Source organism: Hoplias malabaricus, chromosome 3, assembly GCF_029633855.1.
Source record: "Hoplias malabaricus isolate fHopMal1 chromosome 3, fHopMal1.hap1, whole genome shotgun sequence".
Lineage (NCBI taxonomy): Eukaryota > Metazoa > Chordata > Actinopteri > Characiformes > Erythrinidae > Hoplias > Hoplias malabaricus.
The window spans coordinates 15897256-15921623 of record NC_089802.1 but is presented as its reverse complement, the minus strand read 5'-3'; the positions used below and the strand labels follow the sequence as shown (position 1 = coordinate 15921623).

Genomic DNA, 24368 nt, shown 5'->3' with positions numbered 1-24368 from the left:
AAAGAACAATAACATATCATTTGATGGAATATATACAGTTCAGTAGATATAATTAATAGGAAAGAAAAAAAATAAACAATTATTTTACTAAAAAGGTATGATGCTGCTGCCAGCTGAATGAGTTTAGCTTGTCATCCGGCAGATTCACGATGGTTGGATGAGAATACCAGTATGCAAAACATGGTAACTGGGCTATAATGCCCTTTTTTCTCAGAGGGACATCACTTTATACTGTCATATAACACTTACAATATAATAATATTATAACATAACATAAATACAAATTTATTGCAGTAGTTCATCAAGAGAATACTACAGAAAAAATACATTTTAAAGTACTACTAATGCTATTTTTTTCTGTAAACGTCACTATGGCACACATCATTGAGGTTTGAATCATGTTAATCATTCAAGCCACAAAATGTTTATGTTCATAGTAGTGGTGTTAACATTAACGTGTTAAATCATGTGATTAATTCGGAAATTTGAACTTCTAATTAAAATGTATGTGTGGCCTTTTTAATATGCAAATTAATAATTTTACCGAATTTTGTCACAACTTCCTCCCACACTCATTATACAAAGCCTAGAGACGTACTGTCGTTTTATACGATGTAAACACAGCATCACAACTCTTGAAATCAGCTTCAAAATTTCATGCTAAAACATATTAAATCTCACTCTTACTATCTCTCTCTCTCTCTTTCTTTCTCTCATTCTCACACACATGCACAACTTATAGTCGTTGAAGCTGAAATATGGAGGTGTTTTATTGTCTGAGCTGTGAGCTGAATGCTCATTTAAAGCTTGTGTCCCATCACTGTTGTGTTGGACTTTAACTCTCCCTGAAACTTTTACTCAGCAAACTAAGAAATTCTAATTAAAAGATCGTAAAAACTACTCTGAAATGTTATGATAAAGTAAAAAGAATGGTTTCTTCTGACCAGTTTGTCATGCATTTATGAGTTTTATCTCTCTTTCAAAAGAAAAAGAACAAAAACAACAAAAAATAACTGCTAAATAGCCGCTATAATAAAAACTGCTAAATGCTAAATACTAGCGTTTAAACTTACAATTAATCATTACTCACATCATGTGATTAAAATTGTTATTGTGGTTTACATGTTGGCATTTTTTCAGCTTATAATATTATACATAGTTTTGAATCCTAGATTTAAAATGGGTTCTTGCTATCTGTCAACACATTTTTGTTTTCCTTTAATTTAATTATCAGTAATTTGCTCTGAGAGGCTTGGGTCACTAAATATATTTAGCAGTTTGTCTTGATATAATTCGTCTTTAGTGTGACGCCACGACATGATACATTTAATTTATGCTGCATGGCAATGTGCCTTATTCCGACCAATCAGTGTCATGAACTCATGTGGGAAAGCAGTGGAGAGAGAGAGAGATAGAAAGCACAAACCCAGAAACACTGGACAGCCCTTGTTTAGAGCAATCATATTATTCAGTGCCTATAAGCATGTTCAACTGCATTTCTTATGTATATTTTCGCCTGGGCAGGCGCTAACACAGTTCTCAACGTCTGGGGCCGGCTTTTAATTTTTGGCCCAGTGAAGGCAAAGTCACTGAAGCCAGACATCTGACTGTGTAACATTACAATGTGCATAACTTTTTCAAGTCCCTCAGGCTTCTTAAATCATTAAAACTGATGCAAAAGAATGGAAAAATCAGTTCACAGATGATGGCTCTCAATGCTAACACTAAGGAGGATTTTAATAGGAAGAGTGTCAGTGGGTAGTGACAAACTCTGTTTCTGACACGACCCTACTGGAGATAAACTGTCTGAGTGTTTTATTTCAAACTAAACCATGGACACTTGGAGAAAAACTGATTTCTACCAAGAGACAGCTGAGCTCCCCTTCAGAGATGTGAGCAATAAGTCCATCGCTTATGTGTGAGCATGGTCAAAACCAATTCACTGGCTTATAGTAGAGGGGGTGACTTGGTGAGATGTGTTTAGTAGTAATGGCTGTCAGCTGTCCTGTATTCATTCTGGATTCTTGAACTAAGGGTTGCTTTCATGTAGAGATATATACATTTCCTCTATTTCACTTTTATCCCAGAATGACAGAATGAGGAGAAACCTTTCCAAATGTCTGTCAAGACATGACATCATATCTGTCTTCCTTTGTAACACATGATGAATGTGAGTGTTCTGGGTGTAATCCCAAAAGAGGGGTTTTGCTTACTGTATATGATTCTCTATACACTCTTGCCAAATAAGCCTCTTTGGACCAGTGCTTTAACTGAGCCACATTTCCAGTGGGCAGTCCTTAATTTTATTTCCACTTTTTGTAAATGAGACGTATGACTGTGATGAACCCTAAAAATCTGTCATATATGAAAAAACTATAATATAATATAGATGTTCTGCATGAATTGACCAATTGACCAAACATGTACCAGTAACATTTTCTACCATCTTGTAGCTGACTGAAAATGGTGTTACTCATTATTTTGCAAAGTTAACCATTATTTCAGAGCCAAGAACTATTTAGGCAACTCTCACCACATCATGAAACTGACTTGTAATACACTTAACTCACTCACTTACTCATTTTATATATTAACTCACAGGACTTGCAATGGAAGGTTTACTATTTTGGTACTTTTCCACTGCATGATACCTACTCTACTCAAATCTACTAGGCTCTACTCCTTTTCTTGGTCCATGGTCCATGGTAGTTTTCCACTAACAGCTCCCCCTGAAATTTAGTCAGTAACATCACAAAACACTGTCTTTAACTGGAACTGTAGGTTTTGAAAACCACAACAGTATCTGCGCACTGTTTATATGTTTCAGACTGAAAATGGGTCCATGCCACAGTTTACACAGATCAGTAGTTGCTATGCTTTTGCAAGTCTGACAAAAACAAACATTATCACTACTGTAGCATGGACATTTTATAAACATGTAGTTTGTGTTGTATATCTGCATTTGGTCATGAAGGTCAGTCAGCAGTCTGCAATGTTTATATGTTTGGAACCACAAGCAAGCAGGGTCTGAACAAATACCAGGTTCCTAATGCTAAATGTGCTTAGTGGAAAAGCAAAAAAAAAAAAAAAGAATGTAGAGCCAAGCTGGGTAGGTAGCATGCAGTGGAAAAGTGTTATTTCTCACACACTCACTCAGTTTTAGGAACTTCTCCCTATGAGGGTGCTATTGTGATTTATATAAAAGACACTTGATTCATTCATTCAGTTTCTGTAACATCTTCATCTTCATTAGAGCTGAGGTGGGTCCAGAGCCCACACAGAATCAACTGAGCAGGAGCAAACACTGAACAGTCCATGTATCGTTGAGATAGTATGCATCATCATAGCAGTTTACAGCTTGTTTTTCAAATATTTTTCATGTCATGTCTTTAAGCATCTTGCTTTGTATGATATAATATATCTTATATCTACAATATTTAGTAATGCTACCATTGCCCTCCTTTCTTCCCTCAAAGACTACCTTAGGGAATCTTACTCTGTCATTTTCTTATATAAGTCCAGAGCTGTTTTTCTCTAAACATGTGAATGTGGCTGGAGGCAGGACCATATGGTACTCCAGCTTCTGCTCTGCTACTGCTGCTGCTGTCCCTCTCAATAAATGCAGCTGCCGAGAATGGTGGCGGAATCAGTTAGAGCTACAGGGACAGTGCTGAAGCTTTTACTCCAGTGCAGGCCCTATAGCAGAGGTTTCACATTTTCCCAGGGGTGGATACCAAGAGTGGGCGTCACTGGAGTGCTGAGCTTATGACAGATTGCTTTGAGAGCATTGTGTGTGCCTACACTGTGAGAAATTAGCCTTGCTGGGTTGATATGATGGCTCTGTAGGAGAGTGTTGTAGGTGTTGATTGAGAACTGCTGTCATACCTGGGCTGAGTGTGGAACTGTCCCTTTCTCGCTCTCTCTCTCTTGTTCTCCATCTCGCTCTCTCTTGTTCTCTTTCACAGTGTATGGATCTCTCTCATCCTCCCTCTTGCTCTTCCTGACAGGCCTCAGCCTAGTTGGTCCATTTAATAATTCATACAGTTGTTGCTTCCTTTTCCTTTTGTAACAGTACAATAATGCTCTTGTCGAAGAGATTTTTCTCAGCGTTTACCTGTTTTTTTTTCATGGCTCATCTACTTTCCACATCAAAGTGATGGCCCCCTGGGTTCTCCCCAAGCCAGTCAAACACCCATTGTCGGAGTATCCTTTTACTGAAAACTACATCTTTTTTTCCATGGGAAACATACACTACAATAACTGTCCTAACAGTGCACAAGTCTAACCCGTCGCAGCTTCATTTTTTAGAAAATTGGGCTTTGAACGGGTGTAAATTATTCAAAGAGCCTCTGCAATCCAAGTGCAATCACTAGCTCAGCAGCAAATGAACTGTACTCTGTACTCACTCAAACCTTTTCTGAACTGTCTAATTAACTATTAGCTATAATTAAGCTCATTCACCGTGATCCATTTCATCTCATAAAGATGCATTTGTTCTAATCAGATTGCAGGAAAAATTGACAACATTCGACTTTGTAGGAATGAAGCAAAGCTCATTTAATTCCCCAAGATGTACCATCCAAAGCTCTGCATGCAATGTAGCCAGTGCGAATTCTGGCCAAGTTGCTATCACGTGGTCATGATGTCTATTCTTCAAATTAAAATTTTATCAAGCAAAAATAGGCAATTATCCTAGTGGTCACACCACATAAATAGCTCTCAAATTGGGCCACTGTTTGAAAGCTTACTTCATGGGAAACAGGCTTTTAAATAAAACATTTAAAACTGTAGTGCACTATTTTAATTGTGGCATGTTTTCTTCCTCCTGGCCTTTCCTCATTTAGAACCTGCTGGGACTAAGACGCTAGCCTGCAGGTGACAATGAGCAGGATTAAGCCTTTTTTTTCTTTGGAGCAATATGACTGCTTCGGATCTTTATTTATTAAATGCAACATATTTTCAGATCAAAGATCATGTTTGCCTTCCAGTTGCAGAGCTGATGTTTTTGCATTTGTATATTTAATACAGAAACCTCACACATAAACAACATTATATAAGAAAAGAACCAGATCCAACCCATTCCCTTGTTTCCCAAGAGGACAGCAAGGAAGAATGGAATGGCAAAAGTCCAGTTCTGTTAAGTGAGCGCAAAGAACAAGGAGTCCTTCATTTTCAACACTTGACCTCATTTTCACATTAATGCAAAATATCTCTCTAGAAATGAGATTATTAAATCTGTTGAATGACACACATGCACAGTTTCATTGCTTTTAAGAAGCACCATGTAGATGTCAGTGAAAGTGAAAGCCAAGAATATGAACTAAAATGAACTGAATTATATTAAATAGTTATTTATACTCATGTCACCAATTGAGGGCTGTGCAATACAATGCTAAGCAGATAGTAATATTATATTAAAATTACTCACTTGGAAATCTGATCGGTTGAGTCATTTTCAGTGTCATTGTTGCACACCTATGATTACACACATGATCTCATCATTCTGTTCATGGGATTAACTTTAAATGTAAAGTTGCTTCCTAACTGCAGCTCGGTATTGACAAAATACATTGTTGGTAATATAAAGTAATCATGCTGGTTATTTATTATACCATATATTACACAATATATTTTATTGTGTTTTGTCAACCTTTAATACAACATTGCTTTTTGATGTGCATGACAGCAGAGTATGAGAGGGCATATTTTATCATCAATGACAACATGATTGTGACTGAAGCACAACTATAAAATATCATATTATTCACAATAAAACATGCCCTAAGGTAGTCTGACAGGTCCACAAACATTTGATCAAATATTTAATCACAGACTGAGAGTTTGGTGTACTCTTCCTTTCACATTCACGTTAACTTTGAGATACTTTGTGAATATTATCATATCACCTTACCTTACAGACACTGTATTTGTTTCCTATATTTATATGTGCACTTAAATAGAAACAGTAACTCTTAGCTGAAGCAGTTCTAAAAAACCAGGCTGCCATTACTAGTTATACCTTAGCTGGAATGTTTATCAAGAAATCAGCTATTTTTGAACACTAAATCAGTCAATCCATGGTGACTATGTTCCTCTTCTCACATAACATCTCTATACACTCTAAAATCTGTTAAATCAATCTTAACTCTCTTAGGTTTTTGATCATTTCAGCCATTTATAGTGTACTACATGTATTCTGGTGAACTGAAATTGTATGGGTTCTTATGTCGATGTGAACTCAGAATAGAGTTCTGAGGTGGTGCTCTAACATATCTGGGACAAATTTAAACCATCTGAGTGGGAGAGCTGCAGTAAAGCTTCACTGCTTGTATTTGCCTGAGCAGGCAGAGAATTTGGCTCGATAACATATACCACTGGATATGCACAACTTTACCCTTTTTTAAACTTATCTACAGGCTTGAAAAATATTTGTTTTGACTAATAGCATGTTATTTAAGCTATTGTATTATATCACAGATTGCAAAAGGGAAGAGAAGGTCTGTATTGCTTACTTGTGTGTAGCCTGATTTCATTACAGTTTGTTCTGAAAATAGAAACATTTGTTTTCAGTTCAATGCTTGTGACCAGCTCAGCCTGCATTAACTGACCGATATGATTCTGCTGTCCCCTGGAAGAATCTTAAGTCCACTACTCCCAATAAACAGAGACACAAAGGCACAATGCCATCAGTTGGAACTGAACCAGTTCCCCACTTGCAACTCATAATCAGTTTGTTTCATCCCTGGGATAGCTCCACTGCATGTTTTTTTTCCAAGACCAGTGACTTCAAATGATTACTGACTGAGTAGTGAAGTCAAATAAAATGTTTATTTATTACTGAAAGTATATTTGTATAATTTTATTATTCATAATATGTTTGTACAATGGGAGAAAAACTAATTCTAAACAATCTGTATATAGTTCAAATTTGTGATTAAATTTGCTCTTCCACTTGTGGTTAAATGAATGATGAATAGGCTTTATAAGTTTACAGATATAGCCTGGAAAGTATTGGATTGTGGACTCAATTAAATTTAAGACTTTAAAACTGTTATAAATATTCCCTCTTTCTGTTAATGTCATCCCAGTTCCCGGAGTGTTATTCATCAGGTCAACATTTTGCCATCGATTAGGCTCTCATCCCCACTCCAATTTTTGTGGGAAAACAATCCAGAAAACTGTGTAGATGACAATTCACCAAAAATCAATTCAGAGAAAGTTTAAATGTCTTTCCAAATTTGTTCTTTAACTGACCATTCAGCCGCAGGGTATATTGCAAGGGCAGGACACAGGCTGTCAGGGAACAGTGCAAATGCTAGCTAGCATACTGTTTGTAAAGCAGGACTGAAATTTAATATATTTCTTATCGTCACTGTCCAAAGAAAAACATGCATCTTCATTCGGTCAATTTTAATTTCCTGCATCTTTTGAACACAACAGCTATCCTTCACACTGTGTGACATTTTCATGATGAATTGACAAATTTAAATACTAAGAGAAACGCTAAAATTCTGTTACATTGACCTCCGTTGAAAATTACGTGGTTTTTTTCCTTTCTCCTGTAAGTAAATATAATTCTGCATAATGTATTAACTAATATACTGAGTAATAACGAGTTTATTTTAGGAAATACAACAAATTAATTATGCTTCTATTTAAAGAATTTCACAGAATTAAATTTTATTAAAGACGCAAATATTTAATTCTAATTGGTTTTATTATGTGATTTTACATGTATATTTACGTCTAAAATAGTGGGCACTTGTAAGATGTTCCTGTGCCAATCCGGACGCCTGCTGTTTTTTGGCTAAATTGCTCTTAAACTGGAACTTTTCATATTAATTTGTATCAGAGTTGCGCATGATATGATCATTTGAATACAGATTAGTAATACTGTTCAAATACATTTTAAGTATTAGGCGGGAAAAAGGACTATAGAGCCTTCGTAGTCTTAAAGTCTACGCTAGACAAATGTTTTCAAATCGACAACACGTTCATCGCTTAAATTCCCACTCGTATTCCGACAATCCCCATTAGCTGTATGTTTATTCCTAAAAACGCGAGCAGAGAACCAGTCTGTAGTTCATCACGAACTATACAAATCCTAGAAGCGATAAGACAGGGGGAGAGGTGATATTAACCAATAGAAACACAAGACGAGAGACAATAGCCTACTAACCAGTCCCAGCACAGAAGGCGGGACTTGTCGGAATACGGGTGCGAAGAATCCCAACGCCACACTCGCACATTGTGCAGCCTTCCGAGTTTGTAATCGACGCAACCAGTAGTTGCTGCTGCGGAGTGGTGGCGCATCTGGACCACAGACTTCAGGCTTTTCTCGCTCTTTTTTCTGTTCAGAAAAGCACGGGATTTCTATTTGAAAGAGAAAATAAAACTAGATGGCTGAAACCACCAGTGAACTGAGCATTCACAGATGAGCGCTTGGTTATCCTTCGCAGCTGCCTCCAGTCTAGACATGCAAAAGGGTGAACGACTTTAAATGTAAGTAGAATGTAAGGTGCAGTTTCTAATGTGACTGCATCGTAAGCTCTCTGCTCTGAGAAGTATTCAGACTAGTCAAAAAGATCTCCAACTTAGTCTGCAAATGTTCCTTAAATTATTATTATTAATAGTAGTATTTTATTTTAATACTAAGGTTAACAATAGCAAAATAAAACAGTTGTGATCTATCTATCGATTAAAACGTAAATGCTCTCTCTGGGTGTTAATAGCACAGACAAGGTGCATGCATATTTTGGGGAAGCTCTCGGAGCACCCAGTGTCCTGTGTCCTTCACACTTTTACGTCACATTAAAGTCTTTGGTCACTCTGAAAACTACAGACACATGATTGCATTTACATCCTACACAAACGTGTGCATGTTTCAGCCTCAGCTTTCCCTTCATACAGAAATCTGTCACTGAAGCATTTTAAACTGAGTGGACTTTGATGTCTCCTCACTCAAGAGGCTTTTGTCTCTGGTGATGAGTAGGAGAAAGGACCAACAGGTGTGTGTGTGTGTGTGTGTGTGTGTGAGAGAGAGAGAGAGAGAGAGAGAGAGAGAGAGAGAGAGAGAGAAGAATTTGACTACATATCATTCAGGACAATGAAAGATTTGTATCCGATCAGAGTCAAAATAAGGAAAATCAGTTGGAAGTTGGAGTCTTTTAAGTTTCTAAGCACAGCTTGTGGATTACCTGTAAACGCACTATATCAATATTGTACTATATATATTTCTTAAAAACATATTTTAATATGTGGCTTACTAACCATTTTCTGCAATAATAGTATGTTGTAAGAGTGGAACAAATATTTCTCAGAGGATTTGATGAGATTCAGCCCCTAAATCAATACTGAATACTGTCACATATTGTCAGGTCTGGGTAATCACCACTTAAAACTCCTTCCAAAGGTACTGGCTGGAGCTGCATCACTCCATAGCATGCAGTTTTTCTGCTGTTACACCGTCCAGTGCTGGGAGGCGTAATACCATTTTAGCTCACACTTGGGATTGGGCATGGTGACCTAAACACATGTGCAGCTGCTCTAGAAAATGTCACATAGACATCTCCTTGAAAAGATTTGACTTAGTTAATTCATGATAAATGAGAAATCCCAAAATGCATATTTATTTGTGACTATTTGATCTTAATTTAGAAAAGTAAGATATTAGTCTAAGTCTGGGCATTAATTGTGGGCTGAAACCAGTGTCTGTTGATTTATTTTCTGGTTTTGCTGCAATTTTGATTAATTAAATATATGCTAGTGAACAATAAACAGGCCATTTTAAAGACTGAACATTTGTTACCCGTGTTGTCTGTATGCTGTCCCATTCTACTTCTGCATTTCCCATTTTTTCCTCTTAGTAGTATATTGAAAAAACCTGCAAAATATATTTCAAGATCTCTCTCCCCTGTTTTAAGTTTGAGTTCACTTTCATTTTTTTCTAGCATTTTGTGACATTAACATGAGTTCTGTACATTCAATTAAGGGTTGATGACATCTATAGAACGTCATGTTTGAGAAATGTGCTTAAAACCCCCAAGCTTCACTGTATAACAAGATGTTTTGTCCCTGGCCCAGGCTGGGTTTTACATTATAATATGAGGCAGAGTGTGGCCTTTTCTTTTCCTCCTTTAGAATTTCATGTGCATTCAAAAGAGGTTTTTCCAAGCCTCATTTAAATAATGCTAGTGTTACATTAAAATACAAGTCAGAATTTGGCCTTTGCTTTTCTTCCTTCAGGATTATGTGCTGGAAAGGTGCTTGCAAGCCTTCAAACCTTTTTAGATTTTAGCTTTCATCTTATTCTTTTTCATCCCATTTTTATTACTGTGTTTTAACTTTGCTAGACCAATTGTGTCAAAGGCTGTGCTCATCTGTGTAGCTGCAAAAATGATCTTAGTTCAGGAAGAATGGATTTTCTGACCTATACAGATCCTTTAAGGGTGACCAGTTCTTTTGTTAGATTGAAGTGTTCGATACATAGGCTGTAGAAAAGACTAGCAGGCACATATTTCAACAGTGTTGCATCAAAGCAAACTATAAGCATTTAGGATTAAGGAGCTTCTTGCAGTGTTTGCTCAAGTGCAGCTTTCTTTGTGAAGAATATGTTGTTGACATCTATCCAGTCTGTTGATCATGTTGTGAATTGGTTAAGGCTGGGAGAGGCCTTTTTAATTAAAGAGTTTCAGATCAGATATGCATGTTTGGCATGATTAATTTAGTAGCTTCTGGAGGGTATAAGTGAAAATACTTTGAGGCTTGTCAAAGATAGAACCTAAAAGTAATTGGATTCAGTGGTAGTGAGGTGTTTATATGATTCACACATACATTCTGACCTAGATTCCCAGCATCTGTCTTCCATACATAGCAAATTCCACTATTAGTGTTAACTTAACACTGCGAGTGTTAAATTATTACACTAACATTGTTAATTTAACACTAATAGTGTTGATTTAACACTGGTGAATTTACTGTGTACCATTATCATTGTGCTTGTGAAGTAAATTCAGCAAGAACAAGTTGAAAATAATCAAATAATCAGCCAACAAAAAAATATTTTAAACCAAAAAAAACCCCCAAAATAAACCATAATTTCATCTATTTTAAAGCATAGTCCTTTAACGCCAGGTTTAATTATTTATCACTAAGATCTTGACCCCTAACTCTCACTTTACATATTAGGTTTATAGCCCTTAGTGTATTATGTGTGGCTAAAATGTCTTAATGTGGCTAAAATTAATAGAAGGTTAATGTTAGTTATCACTGTACAAGGGGCAAACATATTGAAAATTGTGCCAGGCCTAAATATTTTCATATAACATTGGATTTGCATTTAGAAGATAGAACATGATTTATTAAACACTATCACTTACTTGTTTTATTTTAGTAGTTTGGTAATATGTAAGATATCTGATTTGAATCCTATGGTGTCCAGTACTGGCTGTACTGGAGTTGTAGAACAAGAGCTTACGCATGTTAGCGTTCAAACCAAACATTCAATCCAATGTCATAGTCAGTATTCAGATGTAACCAATCAGAGCTGTGGTGTAATCAACACTCCCTGTCTCCAAAATATCAAAAGTCAGTTTAATGAAGCAGCGCGATTGTGCATGCATATCACATTAAAGTGCATGATTTTTTTATGTGTTCAGGTTAAACATATTTTATTTATTAACATGGCTTAAAATATATTGGAATACAGAAAAAAGAGTGTAGCCATCTTGAATTCAGTGCTTATTTCTAACAACATATCAATCAATCAATCAATCAAATTTTATTTATATAACGCTTTTCACAACAAAAAGTCGTCACAAAGCAGCTTTACAGAGATCCGGGTCCAAGCCTCCTATGAGCAAGCCAGGGGCAACAGTGGCAAGGAAAAACTCCCTCAGCACACGAGGAAGAAACCTTGGAAGGAACCAAGACTCATACGGGGAACCCATCCTCCTCGGGTCGACACCGGAGACACAATAGAGAACAGAAGTAAAAGTGAAGGGGTTATAGTAATATAAATGTAGTATATTAGTGATGATGGAGAAGCAGAAATGAAAATGGTGAGGATGATGATATTAGTGATGTATGAGTCTTAGCAAGGCCAGGATCTTGTACAGGACACGGGCTGGATCAGGGCAAAACCTGGAGAGCAGCAGGACATCTCAAAGCATGAGAGAGAGACAGGAGAAAGAAAGCCAGACAAAGGGAACAAATAAAAATACAAAAGGTTAGTAGGGTCATGGTAAAGAACGGGGAAATTTGTCCTGCGAAAAAAGCTTCCACTGGTCAGGCAAGAGAACCCAGCGACAGACAGCGTTGTTGGCAGTTACTACAAAGCTAACTAAGAATGCTGTAGCTATGGTGATATGACAGGATTAATACAGAACAGTGATAATATGAAAACCAGCCCGAACACCAATATAGAAGGAGTAACCTGAAGGTGAGTGATTAACCAAAAGCTTGTTTGAAAAGGTAGGTTTTTAATCTAGATTTAAAGATTGAGAGTGTGTCTGAGCCCCGAACAGTAACCGGAAGGCTATTCCAGAGTTGAGGAGCTTTGTGAGAAAAGGCTCTTCCTCCTGCTGTGTTTTTCTTAATGCGAGGAACAAAATATATAACAAAACATATCAGAGTAACAAGCTTAAGGTTAGGGGTTTAATATGAAAACTGGAGAGAAATAATAGGGCAGTAGAATGTATCTGTCTTGAGTGTCCAGAATTCCCTGGCCTCTCACAAGGACAGTGTAGCCCACTGGTTCTTTATTGTAGTTAGTGTCGGGCTTTGTCTGGCCTTGGGTCAACTCCTCTGTCTCAAGGTCTGAAGGTCTCTGCTCCCTTGCAGATGTCAGCTGTCAAAGTAAATGAGAGACACCTTGTCCCCCAGTCCAAAAGTCATCCAGCAGACACTAAATTACTGTAGCAGTGCTTCAGAATGGCTAAACATGGGGGGTTAATGGTGTGGACCTGGGCAGATGTTCTCCAACTCAAGCGGATCAGACTGATGCAGACATTTACACAATGGTCGTTGGCTTTAGATAAGCATCATAGCACTTTCCAGGGAAGAATGTGTCAGCCCCTGAGGAGTCAAGTGCCATCATAAATGTTGGATTTGCATGTTTTAAATATTTATCTTTGGAGGCTTATGCCTACAGTGTAAATGAAATAGTTTTTAATAAAACCTTGGTATAAGGCCAAGAAAACAGTTTAAAGCCACACTCTTAAAAATAATTGTTCAAAAATTGATCCAAATTTGGACATTCAGTTCTTGTAAAGACCATTTTCTGCTGCAGAATCTTTTTGTTATGTGGACATACTCTCAAATTTCCTTTGAAATAATTGTATTTAGCCTTCATTCAGAATGAAAGGTTGGAGCAACAGATCCACTGACCATACAGGAGCACTTTTTGTATTTCTACAATGGCACCCAGAGGAACACCACAGAGCTGATATGATTTGGGTTGTAGATCATTCTCAAAGCTGCATGGACAATGACGTTGGGTTATATAATACTGCTGGAGTTTTTAAATACTACCTTGTTGGTCCACTTTGTAAGCAGAGGCAATAGTTCATCTGTTTCTGCACAGTTTTGTTGGTCATACTTCATCAGTGGTCACAAGAGGCTGTTGTTTGGATATTTTTGAGTGGAGGACTATTCTCAGTCCAGCAGTGATTCTGAGGGTTTTAATTGTAATTGATGAACTACTAAGTGCTCCAGAATGGTCAGTGGAGCTGACAAAATGGAGAGCTGGTCTAGAAACAAGGAGATGGTCATGACCTTATGGCTGATCAGTGTAAAGAGCTATATGGTTATCTGGTTTGTGTATTTTATATTTCTTTGGTTGGATTTGAGTTGTGCACAGTGATACTGGTCTATCAAGCCTTCCCTCAAATTAGAGCAGATTTTTAATGATTGTCTTTCCCCAACCCTGCCCCACACAAAACCAAATCCTCTTGAGCTTAAGCTGTCGGGCAAAGTGTGCAAGTAAATTAGCTTAAATGCTTTCTGTATAGTCTGTGGATATTCTCAGCTCAACAAATGCTCACATTGCTTGAATGATTTGACACTGTTTTAGGAATACCCAAATTCCTATTGCACTTACCACCACACTGAGTGCAGTCATTCTCAGTGGAAGCCAACTTTGCCTTTGGAATCTAATATCTCATATATTTTAGTTTCAACATTCAACCATTGCCAGAAAGAAAGGTTCAAAGAATAAAACAAATCGAAAGCCTGCTGCCAATAGGTTGTTCCATAGCCATGGTTGCAGCACTGTGAATCACTGTGCGGTCTGCAGTACCCATAGTCCTGATCATGCAGAGAAGTTTTTCTAGCTTTCAATGCATTTGGAAAAATAAACACTGAATTTGCTTTTCTATTTATAATCACTGGTGACCTATGCTTCTTGCATAATACTTCATCCCCAAGGTGGATGATGTCACTGTCCTCTGAAGTCACACCTTCATTTGTCCACCTGATCCTGACTTACTGTGTATAAATGTGATTTGCACTGGCTGCATGTTTTGCTCTGCCCATTTGTTAATGGCTCGGCTTTCCTTGATCAGCCTGCTGTTCTCTCCTGCACATTCCATGATAAGCAGAGCTAGCGGGCAGAAAGAGCCTGCAGCCTAAAAATAATAAATAATAAAATAATCAAATCAAAAGCTCTGAACTTGGAGATGAGACAGTTGTGTGTGGGACGGCTTGGTGAGCAGGCAGCTTTGACAGTGCTCTGAGGCACCAGGGAAAAGCATCGCAGCTCCATGGAGCTTTTCAGTGTATGTTTGTGTGTATGTTTTTATGTGTATGTGTGTGTGTATGTTTGTGTGTGTATGTTTTTGTATGTAAGAACAGGGAAGTGGAGCCTGCTGGGATAGGAGTGCGATAGGGACAGTGATTTGTTATGTGAGGACATGAGTTTCAGCTGGCAGTGCATGCCCTGTTCCTGATCATGTAGCGTGCATGATTGTGCTTTATCTGAGGCAGTATGATTCATGGTGAAGGACTCGTTGTCATTGAATCAAGATCCAATGGCTAGAACAAAGGTCACATCCGAGGATGAGGAGATGGCATTAAAGCAATTTTCATGCCTTATGGCATGTGAAATACCCACCCAATCCCGAATGTCTTTGTGTTTGTTGTATGGGTGTGTATGTGTGTTTATGAGAGAGAGAGAGAGAGAGAGAGAGAGAGAGAGAGAGAGAGAGAGAGAGAGTGTGAGGGAGAATATTTTCATGGCAGAAAACCAGAGAAGAACTGTCCTAACTTACAATGCCAGGACCAGTAAAATAATTGTGTTTAGGTTTAAAATTAGGCTTAGAAAGCTCTTGTTTAATATATGTATACACACATATGTCATATATCTATATAATTATATAAGAGATGTACTAATATGGAAATTGCGTTATGATTATTCTATTCATAATCATCATATATTCACATTACTTTATGCATTCTTTCAATGATCCATTCTGCTATCTGTAAATCTGATGGGGACAGTCTTTATTTTTAAAATCCAGTTGTTATTATGAGTCCATACATTTTTTGTCTCATTTTGTCAGTTGTGTTTTTTTTTATATATATTATAGGCAGTCTAATTTGCAATATCTCTTTATGGCTCTTAAAAATGTCTAGCTATAGGCTATTGCCATGACTCAATGATTCAATGCCATTATTGCCCTCTTATTCAAATAGAACTTGCGAATGGCAAGACTATATACAGATAGATATTTTCCAGCTACTGCCATATTGAGAATTTGCTTATCACTGATATCAGTAGTCTCATGGGAGACCTTTGGATAAACCAACAAATAGAAAACAAACAAAAGGAACAGTAAGGTAGAAAGTTCTTGTTTCCTTACATTTAAAGCAGGTGTAATGTGGAGGCGTGAGGATATGTGAATATTTAGCCACCATTATGTTCTCTAGATGGCAGTGATGAAAATAGCTTTCACCCTGTGTTTTTGTGGTTTTCATGTGAACCCTAAAGTCACAAAAGTCAAAGAATAAATTGGATGAACCTTGGTTTTCCACTCATATACGGGAAATGTTGAAAAATAAATTATATGTGTTGTTCTTTAAGTAGACTCATATTACCAGATTCTCTAGGGGAGTCTGGTGCCTTTCGTCACTTAAGAACCGCCTACCAATGCAGGAAAAGAAATTTCACTGACACACAAAAGTACCAATTACATGTCATGACGGGTAGAAGGGGGCAGTCTTTATGATTCACGTCACACCAGTAAAATCCATGATTCACAGAGGTGCGTATACGTGGATGTACAGAAAGTCAATCAGAATGCAACTGAGGCTAGGTTTGTGCACTGAATGTATCAGACTCTTGGGAGTAGCATCTGTGGTTGAGACTAATGTTTAGATGGAAATAAATGTATATACATATTTATGTTGGGTTTTAAAGAAATCAGATTATTGTGAAAATGTGATTAAAGAGAACGGACATAATTCTGGAGAACTGCCTTTGTCATAGCAAAAATAAATAAATAATCAAATAAACTCCCCTTCCACTTTGTTTTCATTTACAATCTCCGAATCTATTAAGGTGAAATGGTATGTTTGAAACCGACTGTACCTGGTCTTAACTTCTCTGTACCTTTTTTCTCTGTTTGAATTACCACAGAAACTCATTTGTAATTCAAGCTGTTTAGTTTTGTAGCACTTTCGATATGTGTTCACTGTCATAGAAAGGGTTATGGGTTGGAGTCAGTTCCATTTTACGTGAACTAATACATCTGAAACAGCAAAAATAAGTCAATATTACCCACATATGGAGCAGAAATAGAGCAACATCCTCAAACCTTTTCATGTTTTTTATGTTCTGAGGTTTCTCCACACGCCTCCAGATGCAGTTTCTCAGTCATACCTGAGCCAGTAACACAAAGAAAAAAAAAATACTGAGGCAGTTTGTACAGAGCCACTTAGTTTCTTTCCCACTTTCTAAGCCACTGCTGTGTACAAACACTGGATATTTATCCAGTGCACAAATAGACCAGAGAGCTAGCAAATGGTAAGATTCTGTGAATTTTATAAAAAGCGTATTTGGTGACTCAGTGTAAACCCATGTCCTGAAGTTGTATAAAAGCAAGAGTATGAGTTGAGGGCAGAGGTCAAAAAAGGGAGTGGCTTTTTGTGTATGTATGCATGTGTGTGTTTGACTATGACTGTGCTGCAGGGCAGAGGTCTGTTGTCTGGCATACATCTCTGCAGCTGCACATGGATTATCCTGGTGCTGGAAGACTGAGCAGAGATGCTGAGAGTAAATCTGCTATCCAGGCTCAAAATAGCAACCGGGGACATGCAGTGTGAAAATTCAAGGTTCGATAAGGATTGTATTATGTGCTGCCATGTCATTTTCATTTGGGCCAGTGTGCAGCAGTGGGCTTTTCTTTTTTTTGGAGTTCTGGGTCAAAGCAGTACAGCTAAATGAAAATCTCACAAGCTCATCTTGATTCTGTTGAGACAAAAAGGTATCGCTTCACTGGCTTCCAAGAAAAGGTACTTGTCAGAAGCTGGAGCCTGGGAATGTAATATTCAAAAAGTGATGTAACCATTTCATTGTGGTTATTTCTCTGAATTTGTTGATAAAGTGGCTACCTTTACAGTTTTGTAGGAAAAAGATGGTAAAGGGATAGGATTGGGGAATAGTAGGCCAGTAAAACTCATTTAAATACATGAATATCAACAGCACTGTTTCAGAAGACATGACACATGGGCAAGAACACTGCAGCAAAGGCATCAAAGACAGTGATGAAACATAATGTTTTTAAGAAGAATGCACTTTACTGAATAAAGCAATACAAAATAGTCTTAAGAAAAAGTGTCAGTAAAGCCCCCAGCCCAGTACTTGAATGGCACACACAGTGCACATCAGGTGATTACATGGGGAAAGACAAATGGGGATGGTGGATCACCACAGCATGAATAAACCATTCCCACACATTTAACCATAAAGCATTCCCACACATGAATCCAAACCACACAAAACATAGCAAGAAAGTCTTATACAGGGGTGAGGGTAGTGCATGCTGGAAGTCACTTTATATATCCTCGTCCCCTTAACTCTACACTGACATGTGGAGACCATGGCAGATGCCACAGTATGTTATGGTTTATATCAGTATTGGCTTCCATTCCTTATTGATAAAAATTAGGAATAACTCATTTGAATTGTTTCCCATGTAAACAATACGTCCAAATATTTATGGATATCTCTTATACTTTTTGTTCCTAGGGCTCCACTTAGTGTAATTCACTTTACAGTACTGAATTGAAACCAATAGAAAGGGGAGGGAGGATGGCAGTTTCTACCCTCTTTTACAATTACATAGTGCAGTTTCTGCAGTGCTGAGTAAAGTGTAGCCATGACAGAGGCTCTGTTCTTCTTACTGCAGATTAGTGAAGCATGACAATGATTTAGAAACTGCAATTTTAATGTAAAAAATATGTAATAGAAATGGTACTCTGAGAGTTTATATGAGGAGCATATTGTTGCGGACAGATGTAAGACAACTGCAAGCTTAATCCCTTTTTTATGTGTTTTTTTGTGGAGTAGAGCTGATTAAATAGCCAGTTACAGAATGATAACTAACATGCCTACAGGCCTGTCACTTTTTTCCCACAAGTCAGAGTTAATAAGTAAATCCTTGTATAATTTCACAGAATAAAATTCAAACTTAGTTCCAACTCCTGTAACCAGTCATTAGATGCGATTATAAAAGCAGTGCAGAAAAAAGGCTTACTGCCAAGAATGACTGGCCTATCACAGTCAGTACCAGAGCTTTTGAAGTTTCACAAGATGGATACTCTTTTATCACTGAATATCTTTTTTCATCACACAATATGAAGACTACCTCATTTCACTCTTTTTTTCCCCCCAATTCCTAGACAGACGCCTGAGACTCCTGCAGCCATGCGTCCATGCAGCCCTCCAGGCTCTGTAGTCTTCATTGTCATCATAAGCAGGTAAGGAAGTCTGAAAGTCTATTGTAAAACTGCTTTAATGTGTTCCCTTCATGTTATGTGGTATAGTAGATATACTGTACTCCAGAATTACTGGCATTCTTCAGAGTTCTTGGATTTGTGGACTCTTTTTCAGTTCACCAGGCAGCTTCTAAATGATAGGACTGGTGTCTTACGTCAGTGTACAGTTTTTTATGTGTAGTTTTTAAAGGGTATGTTTAAGATCATTGTCCTACTGGAATATTCAACTTCAAGTTTAGTCTTGTGACTTTGTACTCAAAGTGATATGAGGTATATTGTCAAAAGCTAGTGTCAGAATGAAACCTCATTTCTAAAAAATGTTTAAGATTATAGAAAAAGGTAAAACATGGAAAAAATATTTTATTCATAATAGGTTTGGGCTGTTTCCATTAGTACATCCATAATGTATATTTGACACAGTATAGATGTTTAGATGTTCTTTGTGAATTTGAGTTAAAAAAAGAGAACAAAAGGGATAAAGGTTTGTGTCTTGACAGTAATTATATGTTGATGTCATTTATCCTAAAAAAAAGACCCCTAACGCAACTGCATTTAAAGCATCACAGTCCTACAAGCACACGTCACAGTGGGCAATGGGCTTTTTAATGTCAAACACAGCTGCTGGTGTTTGTTTAAAAAAGCTCTATTTTTGTCTCATTTAACCACTTGCTTCAAAAAAATCCCCTGATCTTCAGATAATTGGATGATATAACGCTTGAAGATTGATGAAAGGAGGGACAATCTTCTTGAAAACAGTCCTTTTAAACAGTCAGCAAGTGTCATATTGTTGTAATGTTAAAAGCCCAGGATACCACCAGTTTCTGGAAAGAAACCTGCCAGTGCACCTCACTGGGCACAAAATGTACAGGTTCACTCAAGAGTCAGAGTTTTACAGTAAAACAGACTTTTACACTCAACAATAAAATTACTCTTCATTCCTTAAGTTGTGGCAAAAATAAACGTTTAAAAATATAAATAGGGAATTAATATAATAGTAATAGTACAGAATGTGCATACTAAGTTCATAACAACATTTTTAAACCTCTCAATTATCTTCTTATTGGAGTAGCGCTATTACTGTCCAGAGGAATTTTTAGACATGACAGATTAGCCAAAACTGGGGGAAAGAATAGTGCCCAGTTTGCAGACACTGAATTCCTGTCACCTACACACCTATATTGTCTCTTCTAAATGCATTGTGTTGTGTTAAACACGCTTGTGTTAAATGTGGACCGGATCTGTCTCTACTGTTCTGTTACTGTATTTATACCCTTAGGTTCTTAATGACTCATATGTGTTTTAAAAGGAGTATCGCTTGAATGGTTATATCATTTATTAAGCTAATCTTTGCCAAAGATGCCATTGATTCTGGAAGGCATTGTGTCTGAGAGCCAAAAAAAATAAAAGACAGATCTGTAGTTCTGGTTAATTTCAGTTTCTGCTTAGTTACACTTTGATAAACTGTTGATAACCTTCTCTCTCTGAAAACCATTTTCCAAATGTACCTTATGTTCTTAGGGGGTCTGTTTACAAATCTCAACTAGCGCGTAGGATGCGTATGTTGGTACTAGGCTGCCAGACTTTAATATGGCAATGCACTGCGTAAGCAGGAAACCTGAGGCGGAAACCCATTTTTGTCAGCAACTTCTCGAGGGTGATAAGCTTACACGATGACGTACCCACTGAGGAGACAAGCACGGCACAATTTTGCTTTTTGCTACTTTGGCAGTAAATGAAAGACTAGATGCCTTAAGTATCCATTCACATAGGATTATGTGGGCCTGGTAAAAGGTGTAGCGATGGTAGGATGGAATTACAGCTAATCCGTGAGGACTTCTTGATTGAGCTTGAATGGCTGTGTTGCAGTGTTAGTATGTGTGGGTACAGATGAAAATAACAGCACTCATATGATGTCCGTTCTCCTCTCTTCTTTCTCAATGTTATCCTAGCCTGCAGAGGTACAGTAACTAAAGCACTAACGCGATTACAGATAGCCCAGTTTAGCTCGGATGCATTGATTTACTGCAACTGGTTGGGCTTAACCTTGCACATCCAGGCAGATTCAGGTTAATGAGATGTATGTCTCATCAGGGATCTTACAGGTCAGCACTGTTTTTTGATGCTGCTCTAATCACACGTGGTTCTGGATTGGCCAAGAAAGCTCTGTGGTTTGGGCTTTCTGTGAATGACCAGTCTCCTCTGGAGCAGATCAAAGGGGTAGAGGGGCACACAGCAGTACCAGTCTGTCTCACCATCTGTCCCCTGGCATACACATTCCTTTCACCTCCACTCTGAGCTTACAGACCCATCAGCAAGCAGTGAGCATGATCAAACAGGTTCACTCTAGTCTATAATACAATACGTTGCAGAAGTATTCAACTCTCCGCAAAAATGATAACATTTTCAGGACTCATGTCATACATAAATCCGTGGTTGCACCCCAAATAAATTACTATGCCAATAAGTATGCCCAAAACTGTACACCAATGTAAGAAGCCAATTCATTATCATACTAGTACAATATTTTAGTAATAAACTTAAAAATGTAATCACATTAATAACTATGACATTCTTTGATTAATCGTGATTAACTGCAGGTTAAAGTGCTATTTACTTGTATTTCCTTGTTTTAGAAGGGGGATAAAACAAATAAATGTTTAAACAATTTAGAGGAAACACTTATTTTTACTTTATTATAACATTTCAGAGTAGTTTTAATGATATTGAATTAGAATCTCTTAATTTGCTGAGTATAAGTTTCAAGGAGTGTGTTGACATCAAACAAAAGATGAACCTCAGATACAGGTTTCATTAGAGAAAACTGCAGCACACAGCTCACAGCTAAGACAATAAAACACCTCCATATTTCAGCTTCAACAACTTTAAAAGACAAATATATGGATTAAACAATGTATTGGGAATATACCGAAATACTTGCAGCAGCTGTTTCTGTGTGCATCTCTGTGTGTGTGTGTGTGTGTGTGTGTGTGTTCAAGAGAGAGAGACAGAGACAGACAGACAGTAAGAGTGGGAGTATAATATGTCACTAGGCACTTTAATACAAGCAAGTAATGTAAGGAAGTTGTGGCCAAATTTGGTAAAATGAATAGATGATAGTGGTATATAATTTAGGACAGCATATATTTTTATTGTAAGCAGTGGATTATTTCAGACAAGTTCATTGAATCCTGACATATCTATCTATTCTAATTCTACTCGTTTATTTCACATCAATCTATTTATCTTAATTTTCCAAACAGCCTTCTTCCACAACCTGGTGCATTTTCAGAAATTAATAATATAAGGAAACAATGAGAGAAATTCAGAGTAGTAGAATATCCACCCTCTATTAAAGTGATTATATAAAACTTTAAAAGAAATCTCATGTGTAATAGAAATGTAAAGTGGTAATTACAAAATTAGACAAAAATAAAGAAATAAATGACATATTACACATCAAATTAAAATGATTTTACTGTAGGGTTCTTTAGCAGCCTGACATATCTGACCTAAATTCTGAGACTGCATTATGTATGAAAATGCAAATTATCAGTTGGAATGGTACCAGTCAATGCTCTTTATTTAAAAATAAGTTGGGAGTTGGTTGCTTGCCACATGGAGGAAGCAGCTCGAAAGCATACATTAACTACACAGTTCATGGGGCAATATCTGTAAATTAAATTTATAATGATTACACTTATGAATATTGCTGTTTTATTTTATGAAAAATGCTGAAAACAAATTGAATATTCTTTATATTTTTAGTCATATAATATTTTATGTGCAATTCACTGTGACATATCATTATAAATGCACAATTATTTGTTTTTTGGTAATGTTTAATCAAAGTTTGTGACCTGTAAAAAGCCTTCTGATGTGTGATTAAATATACAATATCATGGTCTGAAAAAAATTACTGACCAATTACTATTTTTAAATTCCTGCTTTTACACATCTATAATCATGTCCTGCCTAAATGTCTGATTTCTGTTTTATGTAGACTTTAAGCTTGACTCTTTTTTGTTTGTAGAACTATATCAAGCTAATGAGGAAACAGAAAACAGAACAATTTTATTGATCTATTTTAAAAAATGTTATTTAGTGCCAGAACTTAAATAAAGCAAATAAACAGAACATTTCCTGTAAATAACATACTTTGTTATTAACATAACTTGCAAATATAAATAACATAATTTGCAAACAAACACAACATGGTCTACAAATACAAAATGAGCTGACACACACTAATGAGATGTTCCTGTAGTGTAAGCTATACTGTGATTTCTAGCTTATTTCTGTTTTAACATTCTGCTTTAACTTCCCCTCTGATTTGAAAGAAAATTGTGGCTACTAGAAAGACCAGAAAACATAGAAACTCAGACTCACATTCTGGCTGCTTATTATCAATAGAAAGGTGCTGCCTACAATTTGACTGGCTGGAGTGCTTTCCTGTGCAGTTGCATTTTGTAAAGTGTACTCACAGTGCCAACTACTGTTGAAGGGCGATGCACAAGGGCAGTGTGTATGTGGGAAAGAATCTTGACACAAGTTGTGCCTGCTAGAAATGTGCCAAATATCACATGATGCACAAAGAGCATTTGTAGGACAGGTTGCATGAATTTGTAATAACAGAGGGATATTTCAAAGCATGCTTTATTTCATTGAAAATGTTTTGTATTGGTAAAATGTTATATTTCTTGGGTAAATGTAATATATTAGAAAATTATATATTGTTAGACATACAATGTGCAGTAACGTTTTGCAAGTAATATGATATTTACAGAATATATCCTGTATATTTGCAATGTTTTTGGCAATAAAATAGCTCAGTAGCAGTTTGTGTAGATGTTTTTTAGATGCAAAACACATCTAGAAACTGGCCCTTCATGTAAGCCATGTAATGACAGTACTCAAAGTTTGCATCAACTATAATACATCTTTGTTTCGCTTAACAAATTTCAATTTAAATTAACACAGATTGTTATTTTATTTTATTTTTTTTTGTATCAAGCTTAGTGAACACTTTAGATCGGTGTTCAGCATGTAAACAGACTGGAAAGTTTGCAAATGTTGAGGAAACATCTGAATTTATAAAAAGTGTTTCCTGATTAAATTGTATACATTGCTTTTAAAGGGAACATCTACGATTGTGGGAAATGCTGTTCTCTGGTTTGTTTACAGTCAGAAGCTCCGTGTCTTTTAAGGTGGAACGTTATGTTTGAGGGGAATAAATGAGAGTACATGGCTGAAGTTTAACTTGTCTGTGCATTTTAATTCGCTGTTTGAATTACCACAGAAACTCATTTGGTACTTAAGTTATTACGTTTGTAGGAATCGTTGGGCGCAAGGCAGGAACACACCCTGGAGGGGGCGCC

General features: G+C 36.9%; 1 protein-coding gene across 1 annotated transcript in view; it reads left to right on the top strand.

The window, feature by feature from the left end:
• The first annotated feature begins 8288 nt into the window (after window positions 1-8288).
• The window catches only part of gabrz (gamma-aminobutyric acid type A receptor subunit zeta), a 38422-nt gene continuing 22342 nt past the window's right edge, over window positions 8289-24368 (top strand). The window contains exons 1-2 of the mRNA XM_066666184.1: window positions 8289-8502; window positions 18898-18975. Coding sequence (XP_066522281.1) covers window positions 18923-18975 — 53 coding nt within the window. The 5' untranslated portion in view covers window positions 8289-8502; window positions 18898-18922. The remainder of the gene's footprint in view (window positions 8503-18897; window positions 18976-24368) is intronic.